At 43.4% G+C, this 12085-nt stretch overlaps 1 protein-coding gene across 4 annotated transcripts in view; it reads right to left on the reverse strand.

Annotated features, from left to right (window-relative positions):
- The window catches only part of LOC111261912 (rho guanine nucleotide exchange factor 28), a 94108-nt gene that overhangs the window by 61652 nt on the left and 20371 nt on the right, over positions 1-12085 (reverse strand). For all 4 annotated transcript variants that reach the window (XM_022835809.2, XM_022835816.2, XM_022835821.2 and 1 more), the window contains exons 3-8: positions 11075-11365; positions 10570-10789; positions 7466-7643; positions 6841-6971; positions 4705-4842; positions 3977-4152 (exon numbers count right to left, since the gene is read on the reverse strand). In XM_022835809.2, coding sequence (XP_022691544.1) covers positions 3977-4152; positions 4705-4842; positions 6841-6971; positions 7466-7643; positions 10570-10789; positions 11075-11365 — 1134 coding nt within the window. The remainder of the gene's footprint in view (positions 1-3976; positions 4153-4704; positions 4843-6840; positions 6972-7465; positions 7644-10569; positions 10790-11074; positions 11366-12085) is intronic.

Consider the following 12085-nt stretch of genomic DNA (forward strand, 5'->3'; position numbering starts at 1 on the left):
TTTTTTTATAGCTTGTTTCAGCTATTGTCAGTGCGAGATCACTTGAGGTTTCATTCACTGTCTAGATCCAAATATACATATGGTTAGCCAAACAGGATGTACTTGGCAATTGTCTTGCACAATCGCTTTCGGGGTCATTCCGAGGTGCTTCGCTCACTACTGAAATGCTTCCGTAGGATAGATCTAGGTAGGTATGCCCGTATCAAACAACCCGTGGCTTTTCCAATAGTATTCGAAGCTGCAATACAACTATGACAGTGGTGTCATTGACTACGGAACGCTTTGAGTAGCACTATAGGACAGGAAAAAGATGCCCTGGACGATGTGTCTTTTTTTCTGCCTTCTCTTTACTATAATACATGAAAATTAAGTAAGGACGCTACTTTACACTACACAAGTGAATTCGCTTGGAGAGAGGTGGGTGATTTCAAGACTTGCGAACTCATAGTTTTTGTTTGCTTCACGTGACATGCCTACAATGCACGTATAGTTAAACACGCTAGGTGTTTATGTTAGATAGCAAACTCTCATCCGCACATATGTTGTGTTGGTGTTACATTCGCTCACTATTAACATTCTCATCCTCTCTAGCAGACACACCTTATTAACCTTCGTGAAGGCAAAGCTCCGTCTTCGCGATTCGTTGTGTAGATGAACGACATCAAGAGCCGCCCCCGCAGGCGCTACAGAAGCACGTCCGGCCGCGCCCCCCGCACTGCCCAGGCCGCCCACACCGAGGAGGGGGGCAATGGGGGCGGAGGGGCGCCTGTAAAATCCGCTGTAGCTGAGTCCCCCCTGGCGATCAGCGAGGAAGTCGCTGTTCTTGCGCCCGTGGCCCCCGTGGCGGAAGGGCCACCAGTGAAACACCTTAGCCCCCTTGGGGCTGTTCTTGCTCAGCTGGCGGCAGGGGGCGCCACTGTTCGCCCCCTGGGGACCCGCCAAAGAGGCCGGGGGCACCTCCCCAAACTATGGCGCCGCGGACGTCGATGCGAACACCGCGAGCTCTTACTTCTCGACTTTTAGGCCGATTCTTTATTACCACGCTGGGTCGATGATAAAAGCAGCCGTGGTGGTAAAAGCAAGGATAGTACCCCGATAGTAGGCGGCACTTTATTGATTCTTTTGCTGTTTTTGCGTGCTAAGGTTTTTACCACTTTCTGTACAGCCACTTCGATCACTTCGATTGACGCCAGTACGCTTTGCAGGAACAATGATAGTGCGCTGCGGTTATTTAGTCGTCGTCATGTGCGTGTTCACCACTTCGACCAGCAACTTCCACTGCCAGCCGTGCTAACTGTAAACGCTGCTGTTGTTTCTACGGTTTATATTGATGTTGATCCTGGTACGATGGTTATTTGTTCCGCCACTTTTGTTATTTTCGTGATGATTTTCGCCCACGTTGTCTAGGGACAACGACCTCTATTGGCGGTCTTCTGCTTCCGAGAGCTTGCTCATCCTTTACTCGAATTGCATCACACTGAATGAAAATTTTCTTTCTTTTCGCCTCACTTGTTGCTTCTTTGCCATATTCTTTAACTCGTCTGTCCTCTCTTGAGTGGGTTGTATCTTCCCTCTTCGTTTACTCACTAATTATATTTATCCGCTGTGTACAAACATCTTGAAGTAACTTTAAACTTTTCAAACTCGCTCTTCTGCCTTGAATTTGATACTTCAACTTTTCATGGTCAAGCATCCATCACCGGTACTAGTAAAAGAAGAAGAAGTAAAGCAGGCTATAGTAGATGCCTATAACACCAACCTGAAGCCGAACCAACCATTCACTACAAGGAGTCAAAGCTTAACTCCTAGTAACCTTTGCCATTGGCACTTAGTTTTCACACCGTCCCAAGTGCGGGACACACCGCTCGGGCCTCCGTTTTTAAGCACTGTCGTTGTCGTTCCGTAATTTGACAGTAGTAAGATAATCACGTATTATCACTATAATAATGATTAATAACTATAATTAGCTTGTATGGCCGTACTGTCGCTAATTGTAGTCATCTCATAACGGATGCGCGTCACCGCAACTAACACAACAGCAGCGGCAACACACGTTCCTCATTGGCACATATTTGGCGAGCTGCGGGCGGCAGGGCTCGCGCCGCATTCAAGCCAGGCGACATCTGGGGGCCCGTTCGTTCAACAGGTAGAAGGCAGGAGACGGTTCGCTTGTAGGAAAGGGCCAACAACGACGCTAGGGCCTGGGAACAACTCGCGGCTCGTGGGAACAGCGACCACTGTGGCGCCCTCTATCCTCCCAGCGAACATCTCCCAACCGACTCCACAACTCCTGCTTCTACACCGTGCAGAGAACTAGCATAGCTTCATTTAGCAAAAGTCCAATTCTGGAATAGTAAAAGTATAATCGTAGTTTTGCCAATCATACCGAATCGTCGTTGTAAGCCGCCAGTAATGTCGACGCTGCGCATCCCGACGTTTCTGTCGTTCAGTCGGTATGTGATAGCCAGCCAGTCCCGCGAAGTGTCAAGTTGTTTCAGGCAAAGTTATAAAGGAATTAGGTTGGCAGGCAGGTGGCTGCCTAGACGAATGGCCAAATCAGGACGAGGACGAGAGGGAGGAGAAGAAGGGGCGGCGCAGGCAAACATCTACAGCGGGCCTATACGCATCCACCCATGGAGCCACTAGTTGAGTTGCTCCTATTCATAGCCACAGAACATTTACTTACCCTGCCTATCCCCCACCTGTTTCACACCCATCAGCCAGCAGCCTAATGCTGCTACAGTCTAAGTACCCCTGTCCAATCCAGACTCCGGTGGGGGCGGGCCAGCATCGGAGGGCCGGTATCTCCTTGTTTTTCTGGCAGCTCTCTCGCTATATCAAGCTGTGTACGTTGTGGCAAGAAACCACATCAGCTAAATTTGGCCAGCTCATATTCGCTTAGCGAACGTCTTAAGCGCATTCTTCAAACCTAACCATACATTTCATCAACAGCCTATGTAGCCATCTAGCGTTCTAAGCTCACCATATTCTACCCAAAGTATATTATTACAGCATTTGGTTTTATTTCGAAGCAAATCACGTTTTCCCCACGCTATGTAATTAATAACCTGCAACAACAAAAGCGTATCCATCCATCAATAATAGAAAACGGTGAAAAAAAACCACAAAGGGACGTAGGGAGGTCGCTGCGGCAAAATAAAATAGGTGATTTAAATTATCTCGTTTAGATAGAAAGAGATTTATGCTTTAATTACAGACTCTTGCATGTTTAACTTTGACGCTATTTTTGAAAAGTGCCTTACGATGCTTATGGGCAAACTTCAGATCAAATAGATTGCATTAGGGTTTCGTATAGGTTTCACGGATAAATTTTACCGTAATATGCCATAGAACTGTTATAACTAAAGATTTTTTAAACTCTTCTGGTGGTTCTTTTTCTAATATCAAAAGTGGGGTCAAATTGTACTAGACCAGATTTCCTTTTTAGTAACTCCTGCCCGCAACTGCCAAGATATTGTCGTGGAAAGCCAATTAAAGGTAAGCTTTAAGAGCATACTTCATGAAACTAATAAAGTTTAATAATAAAAAGAATACAACTTTAGACAAACATAATTAACTTACTAAACTCAAGAGTTTTGCTGTGCGTTCCCAGTCGACTCATCGAGCCATGATATATTAGTTTTGATCGCTAGTCCTCCTTCCTGCATTATTCTTACGCAAGCTTCTATGAATTCGATAGGACCAACTGGTACATGACAGCTTGTCCAACTTTGTCGCGAGTCATCCCAAACACGCACATTACCCCTACCAAGTGTTAGGATTATCCCTTATCGCAATGCAGTCTCGCATTGACACCATGTCGCCGTTAGAAGCGTGTGACAGGGCATCAGCAAGTACACGACTTTTCCTGACAGGGCTACATCGAATATAAATAAGGCTAGGGCCACGTTATGTAATTGTTCGTTATACACGCTGCCCTCATTTTAAACGATGATGAGGGAACTAAGGAACAAACCTCTTTTTTGCTGTCCTGTGCCGCGTGATTATCTTCTATATGCCCTAGAGCTTGAGTGATCTGCTGGCTGCCGCTTGTGTCGCCATCTTGACACATTTGACCATCAGCGTTGCCATTCACAGAATTTTGTTGTTTCCGATGCGCTTCTTGACTAACACCTGTTTGTGAGGATTGCTCTGGAAAAATTGGACAAGAAATTCCTTATAAGTATAGTATAAATAGAAACTGTAGCCGGCAGGGTGAATGGTATTATTCAGGTGACTACTACATAACGCAGAAAATTCAGGATAATCTTATGCATATCGTACTGTTAGATGATATGTCTCTTCAGTCACGTTTGTTCGACCATATTTTGTAGAAACGTACATTTATAGGGGACAACCAGTGACGAAGGTGTCACAAATAGAACGCGGCATGAAACAGGTACGTCAGGTACGTTTCCATGAAAGCATATCTAAATAAAATACATAAATTCAGGTCGATGTATATGCTTGGCGATCAACTGTACTAAAGGTTAAGAAAAAAATTCACATCCGGGGGGCATGGGGGTATAATATTACTGACTATGTAAGAAAAGCGCATCAACATTGGTTTATTTGACTTGTTAAAATTTGATAAGTTCCGCAAGCAAGCAAGGTGGCATAAAAATGATACTTTGACCGAATTTGAGCTTTAACCTGATCCAGGTCCTATCACCAGTGCGGTGATAAAAAATATCTTGCAGTTACCTATTGTCGTGGAAGTTGGGTAATTAATGTTGAAGTCATTAGCGGCCCCGACCGCCGCTCCGTAGCTCATCAGCGGCATAGGCGACACCACGCGTTCGACCGACGCAATCAGCTCCTCTAGTCGATCGATGTCGCTTACTAAATTGTTGCAGATTAAAAGACAGCGAAAGCCATAACAAAACAAAAGATCACAATAAAGTATTGACAATTGGTCGTGAATCTAACTAGCGAATACTCGTCGCACCATAAACATGATATGAATGGTTAAATAGAGACCATCGTTGAAATACAGTCCGCCAAAATAAATTAGGTATTTGTGAAGCTCAACGTATATGCCAGCATTTTCCCATTATTGGGCGATATATTTAGAGTTGAAACTAGAGTGTGACTATTGCCATTTTCTAAGTAAGTTTCGACTTGTGACAATGATGATTGCGTCTAGTATTATAATTCGTCTATAAGATGTTATCTTCCTTGTATTTTCTAGTACATTTTTGCTTCATCGATTTCAGCTACGGAAGGGTCGAATACTTTGGTAACTACCTTAGCCTACGTAATTTACCTGGCTGAGTGTAAGGAGTCCATCCTGAACAACACTTTATTTTCCTTTTCTTTTTAGCAGTGTACGGTATACTTAAATCGCGATTTGTCAAAATTTCAAACGACCACGTGACCATCGCGCATATCCTCAAGGCTGTCATTAATTGTCCGCTACTTGCTAGGGGAGCGGCCAGACCTTTCTTACTATGGTTCATACTGGGAGCGTGTACGCACCCCTCTAAGCTTTTCCTCATCCTGCGGTCGGTCACGTCGTGTCCTTCTGATGGGAGGTTCGGTCACTTCGTCAAGCGCCGTCAATAGCAGCGGTAGTAGTTGAAGTTCCAGGAAGTGTACTAGCTAACTGCCCTACAAGCGTCATCGTATCACACAAGACTAACCGCAGAAGCGAAGCTCTCAAAACCACTGCGACTGACTGACTGACTGACCGACTGTCATACAGTCACGCAGAAATGGTTTCTCGTCGCTCTAACGTCCCGTACCGATGCGACACGCAATCATGCAGTGCTGTGCTATAGCTACGCCGCTAGTAATGGCTGGCGGATGAAAAGTCGGCCGCTGTCGACGTTCATCTGTCGGCTAGAAAACTGCAAAGTATGCCGTACTGTATGCGATAGTACGATGTGTTGTTCAATTCGAAGGTGGCTTCGTCTTACTGCCCAGAGTCAGTCTGCAGACTATAGATCTTTGTATAACCATTCGGTGACGTCTACTAGATACTGGATAATGGCCTTGCTGCTATTGGGGCTGCCAATATAACAGTAGCAGCAGCAGCAAAGGCAGAATTAAAGATTGGTGCTAAAGAATAAATTGATTCCGTTTTTGGACTTTCCTTTGTCTTCTTCTGCAGCAGCCTCTCTTCATAGCGCAGTTTCTGTATGGAACGGTTCAACACGGCATTTGTTGAGGTACCAGCAGCCCAGAATCTTACTGCATATCAGGGCAAACGGATAATTTGTATACACGACATGTTTATCGTATCGACAAGCAAAGGAATATAGTCATTAGTATCGAAATTGCCTAATAGTAGTGGAATTTAAAAAAAAAACGTTTTCGAGTCAATTTAAGTTAACCAATTTCGTATATTTCCGAAGAATATACGAGTAACGACAAAATGGGAAGTCTGGTCATCTGAACTTCAGTGACTTTTTTTGCTGCCACCTAAAGTCTGAGATCACTATACATAGCACGTTGCTGACCACAAGTCTTTCTTAGAAAAATATGGTCAAGGCAGCGTCTTTAAATTCGCTGGTTCGAGCTGCGCCCGCGAACAGCGCCAGTCCTAGAATTAGTTGAAAACGTTTTATTCCCGTAATGTCATACAAAGCATGGTTACATGCCAGTGCTACAAAATTCAGACGAAATATAACGATATATCCTTAACTCTATTCCTACTTGTAATCATAATAATAACAACGCTCGACGCGAAGACCGTTACTGATTGCTCCTATCATTTTAACACATGTGCCTCAGCAAAAAAGCCTTGCAGCAGACGAATATGGCAACTAGGGTTACTTGATGATTCCAATTACGTGGAGATTTCAAAATGCACAATTTGCTAACAGATGACGTTCGTACCTTCATCAGGCTGATGATCGCTTAAGAGGTTCGTGGTAATGGTTGGTGGCAAGCAATGGTCGCGTCCTTCAGAGATTACGCAATCATAAAGTAAGGGATTCTCCGACTTGACGCATGAGGAACTACGGTAACTGCGATAAATGAACACAAAAAGATTAGTTAATAACAACGGCGTTTCTGCAACCAGTAGAAGCAAATGTATCGGTTAAGGTGGAATACCGATCAATATGAAACTGCTTTTCTTCGACGATGAAATTTCGTTTTGGTTCGGACTTTCATAGGGATACATGAATAAAGAGCCTGTGGTTCGGGTTAAGGCATCGATCTGTAAGTGTTTTAGAACGGACTTACAAGGGCCGCGTTTTTCCAAGAAAGATACGATATTGTGTTTCAGTGGCTCGTAACTGTGCTTTGAGTGGCGTTCATAAATATCATTACGCCTATATGAAGAAAAACTATAGGAAATCAGTTGTGACTATTGGTTCGTTGTTTCGAGTTTTGACAATGACGATTTGTTCAGAGAATGACTTAGTTAGAACTGTGCTAATTCGTCAAGAGTATAGAAGTTCCTATAGTCCCAAGAAGGCATATATTGGCAATATAATTGGGTGCTTGTAATACTCACTTGGCTAGCTTTTCGGAAAGTTTGTCGTAGCCATTCTGTCGGGCGAGATCCTGGGGGAGACTACCCTGTGAGTTGGGAGTTTTTAGAGCGACCAGCGATCCGGGACAACAAAGCAGATATTCACAGAGCTCGGAAAGGCCCATCCGGGACGCTAAATGAAGGAGCGTCTCACTTTCATCTGAAACCAATCAACATCCGATATATTATGTATTAGAGATACTTGATTATCAAGAACAACAAGTGGCAGTTACTCTCAGAGATCAGTGTACTTGGATTTACGTATTATGCGTTTTCTGAGCTTAATCACCTTGACTAGGGTTTTGTTCATTGACCAAAAGCGTGCTCACCAAATTTCCTAGTTAATCTAACGTTTAATGATTGGTGTCTGATGCAGAATTTAAAAAACATGGATTATTCATCAGGTATGCTTTACTGTACATTACCAATAGATTTATTACTCCGGTGAAAGAAAGCACGGTTAAAAACAGTGACCGTTAAAGGTCGGTTCCTACAAGGAATTCATCGTACCGTTTAAAGCGTCCATGAAACATTCATGGAATCAAAGCACTCGATTCGATGGAACAAAGCTGATATTTTTTTACTTTGCATCGACTGGTACGCCTTCAACATTTTAACCCGTCATCCGTGTAGTTAAAGTACCATTTGCCTACGTAAATAGAAACATTCTCCAACCGATGCTATATTTAGTTAGGATGTTCGAAGCTTTCGTCGCCGTTGACGCCAGCGACCGCAGTGGCAGACGCTTTAAAGCAAGACGACCAATGAAATCTGACAAGAGAGATGAAGCGATTTCCGGCGACTGCCGGCGCCATGCCGGTGTTGCGAGTCTGATCGTAATCGGACAAACTGACGAACTCAATTGGAACCAACTTTTCCACCAGCAACTAACGACCAGTATATATTTGATGGCAGCACATCACACGATGCGTGACGACCCCATCAGACCCACCGGTGGAGACGCAATACTCACGAAGAAATCTATCTATGCGCATGTATGAATTTAGCGTTCAGTCTGAAGATGGATGTTGAGCGTGCAGGATAGATTGTCTGATGGCACAGCAATAAAACGTATTTAATCTATTCACTACGAAACTCCTAAAAAATGTTCAGATAGTGCACGAACATGACAGCTTTATCAAAGGAAAAAACGCACCGACTAGCTATAACAGTACAAAGAGATTAAAAAAAAAAGAAAAAAACTCTATATGAGCGCCATTTTAGAAAGTGGAGTCGAATCTAGCAAATTTTTCAAAAAATCACACGGCTAGAGGTTAAGTCGTTATACAGATGGAACGAGGTATAATCATCCGGCCTTGGTGTAGAGGCGCAACATCGCCTTCGGATACTTGAATAGAGAATGAAGCTGAATACGTGTCCAAAGTAGCGTTAATTTTATGTGGACTGCAACATATAGCATTGAGGATTCATTCGTTTCCCGACTGCGCAGAGGAGCAGAAATTGCCTTCTACAAAATAACTGAATTTGCTATATCGAACTTCGTAAATGGCCTTTTACGGCCTATCGTAGATTAATCTCACAGTGCTGTAGACAAGTTACAATGGAGATCATCGACGCGGCAGGTAGGTCTCTGTTGATATAAAAATGGAAGACATCAGCCGCCGCCAAAACTTGTTTTGTCCCTGTAAAACTCTGGCCTTTTCAGGAGCAAAGAAAAGTGGCACTGTTGATCCCGAGACGCATAGTAGAAAGTAGATAAATTTGTCTTGAAATGACCACAGTTGCGGCACACTGTAACCCGGAATGATGACAAATAGTTTTATTCGTCTGGTTTAGGAAGCTGTGCACGGTATACATAGCAACTAGGACAAAACTAGGCAAACATGACTAATGCGCTTATTTATATCTGGCGGATTAACGCAGCTGCAATGATTGTTTACATGGTACGGTTCCATATGCTATTTATCTGCATAGTGTACAACCGAACCAGTCGAGCCACATAAAATCAGCTCATGCTACTCATATATCTAATAATGCCACCATCGAGAACGGACGGGCATCATCTTGCTCCATCTTATTTGACGGGCTCTAATTGAATTGCGTGAGAACTGTCGATGTAGCATATTCAACGACTGACAGTGATTACGGTCATCGGGACTATCGGCGCAGCTGTGTCATCATGAAGATGTTAGATAAACATAACGGCGGTATCGTTTCGTTTATTTAAAAACAAACAAGCTCTATTTCAAACGGTTATGGTTACTTATCGCGGTCAACAGGCAGGTGGTCTGTCTTCGTTGCCAACCATCTATAGCATGGCATGCCACGTAACACGCTTTGCTGTGTCATGGCAAAATGACAACGACTACCAACGGTTATTAGTATTATTACAGTACGCAGTATGCGTTATTGTTTCATCGTTGAACCTGTAATAAAACAATTCATGAACATTTAGTAACTTCCAAGCGTTCTGAGTCAAGCACCCTATCGACGACGGGCCATTGAACCGCTACGTTTCTACCAGTCGCTTCCTGATCGAAGACATGCAGAAATGTGGCGGATGGGCGGAAAAGGTTAAACTGCTATGATTATGTAAGGTTAAGTAGGTGAACTGGTCTAGCTTCTTCTCTTCCTTTGATTATGATGAGATATTTTCGGGCACATATTTCGTATTGGGCTCCGGTAGCAATCAACGTAGCATTTTTTACTATGCCAGCAGGCTATGTTTTCCCATTCGAGAAGAACGATCCGCATCGTCCAGGCTGGCAACAAACCAGCAAAAAATTCTTAACCTTTGATAGTCTACGAATCATTGGCCGCTAAATTCTATGAAAAGAAAAGAAGAAAGAAATACGAGTGTTTTCCATTACATAATTACACATCTTCCACTGAAGCATCTCGGGACTTAGAATTTACTGTGAGGCCAAAATGACTCATGCGCACAAGCCCAGCAAAAGAAGACCCTATAGGCTAATGTCCGTTGATGTGTCGCCCTGTTTTTTTTAACAAGTTCTCATAATCAGTTTGACGACCCCCAAACAAATACATCAGTCTACCTACATATTGAATCTACATCGTCACAGAATTACACAAGTTTTGCCTAAAAATCGAGTATTTCGACCGACCTTTATTATTATTGTTGTTGCTTGTCCTGTTCGTCGTTGCCAATGGAGCAATAGTCCACCTTTCCGGTTTCTGTATCGCTCGAAAAGCGGCCGCCAGCCTGCGATCCACTCGCCGCAGGCAGTGCATCTGCGTCCTCAGCTCTAGCCGACCTTTAATTACCCTTTCGAGAATCAGCGACGAAGTATTCGACAGCTGCGTGCGAATCAACGTGGAGGCTACCTAGTAATCGATCAAATCAGACGGCAATCAATTACAGTATCCGTGCGGCAGCTTCAGCCACTCGCCGTGCTCAGATCAGCTATAAACTACGTTTTAAGCTGAAATTAATAATAACAGGAAATCTAATTATACGTGCCTCTGATATATAAATAGTTAACATGAATATATATATTTGTTTTTAACTATAAAACTTAAAATACATTTACTAGTTAGGTTATGTTTACTGGCTAGGTTCGGTCAACGCTAGAGTCGGGATGCAAAACTTGATGCTCTACCTATGCAAACCTGATAAGCAGCATCCGAGACAAACTGAAATTGCGTCGTATGAAATAACACAGGCCTTGTTCCCAAATGACCCCGATAGAATGCTCGTAATTTCGTCTCCTCGACGCGATCATGTGGGGGCGCTGTTGTGAGCAGAAGTAAACGACCATTATTGGACTGGTGAATGAGTTGAGCGCGGCAAACGTGTCTGGCTCGAGAACCTTCGAAGACAAGATAAAAAGCGTGCGGCAGATTATGCTCAGCTTCAGGACAGAGCTCAACCGAGAATTCGAGCTCGATTGGCACGCCACCCTGTTAAACGATCAAAAAGACACGTTAAGATATTGTTATTCGTTCATCTTGAGACTGATCTAAATAGGCTTCAATTTGAGTTAAGCGTCTTCGGAATAGGGTTAGAACGAGATGTAGCACCAGTCAACTTAATCCTGATCCATTTTATCGTCCGTACGAAAAGAGTTTGCGAACTTGCGAAAGAGAACTTGCGAAATCGTTGTCTACCAGGTGCCAGTGCTTCCGCTGAAGCATACCAATTCAGTTGTTTAGTCCAATCTAAAAGTTACAAATATTAAAAAATACGTACATTCACGGAAAAAATAAAATGTTCTATGAAGCCACCAACGATAAACGTCTACTAGCAAAGATTAGCGCCAGCATTTCATGTCGTATCATGTTAAGTGACTGTATTTAACGTGTTTAAGAAAGCTACGTTAACATAAGCGAAGCTAAATCAGGAGGACGATTTTAGTTCACAAAAGAAAATCATAAGAACTACAGACGGTCCGACCTGAACTTCGGAAAGCATCAGACAATCGCACTTTTTCTATGCAAACCTTGCACACGACTCTGCGCACATATACTATTGTATAATGTTACTGGGTGTCCCCACTCCATCCCCGTCGTCGTTGCAAATAAGTAAATCCTAGATCCCACGGGTAACCAGTTCCAGAAATCATGTTATCTCAGTAATAGCAAACAATAGTAATATGAATCAATTAATCTTTATGCTGCCTT

The sequence above is a fragment of the Varroa jacobsoni genome, unplaced genomic scaffold, assembly GCF_002532875.2.
Source record: "Varroa jacobsoni isolate VJ856 unplaced genomic scaffold, vjacob_1.0 scaffold_64, whole genome shotgun sequence".
NCBI classification, from domain to species: Eukaryota; Metazoa; Arthropoda; class Arachnida; order Mesostigmata; family Varroidae; genus Varroa; species Varroa jacobsoni.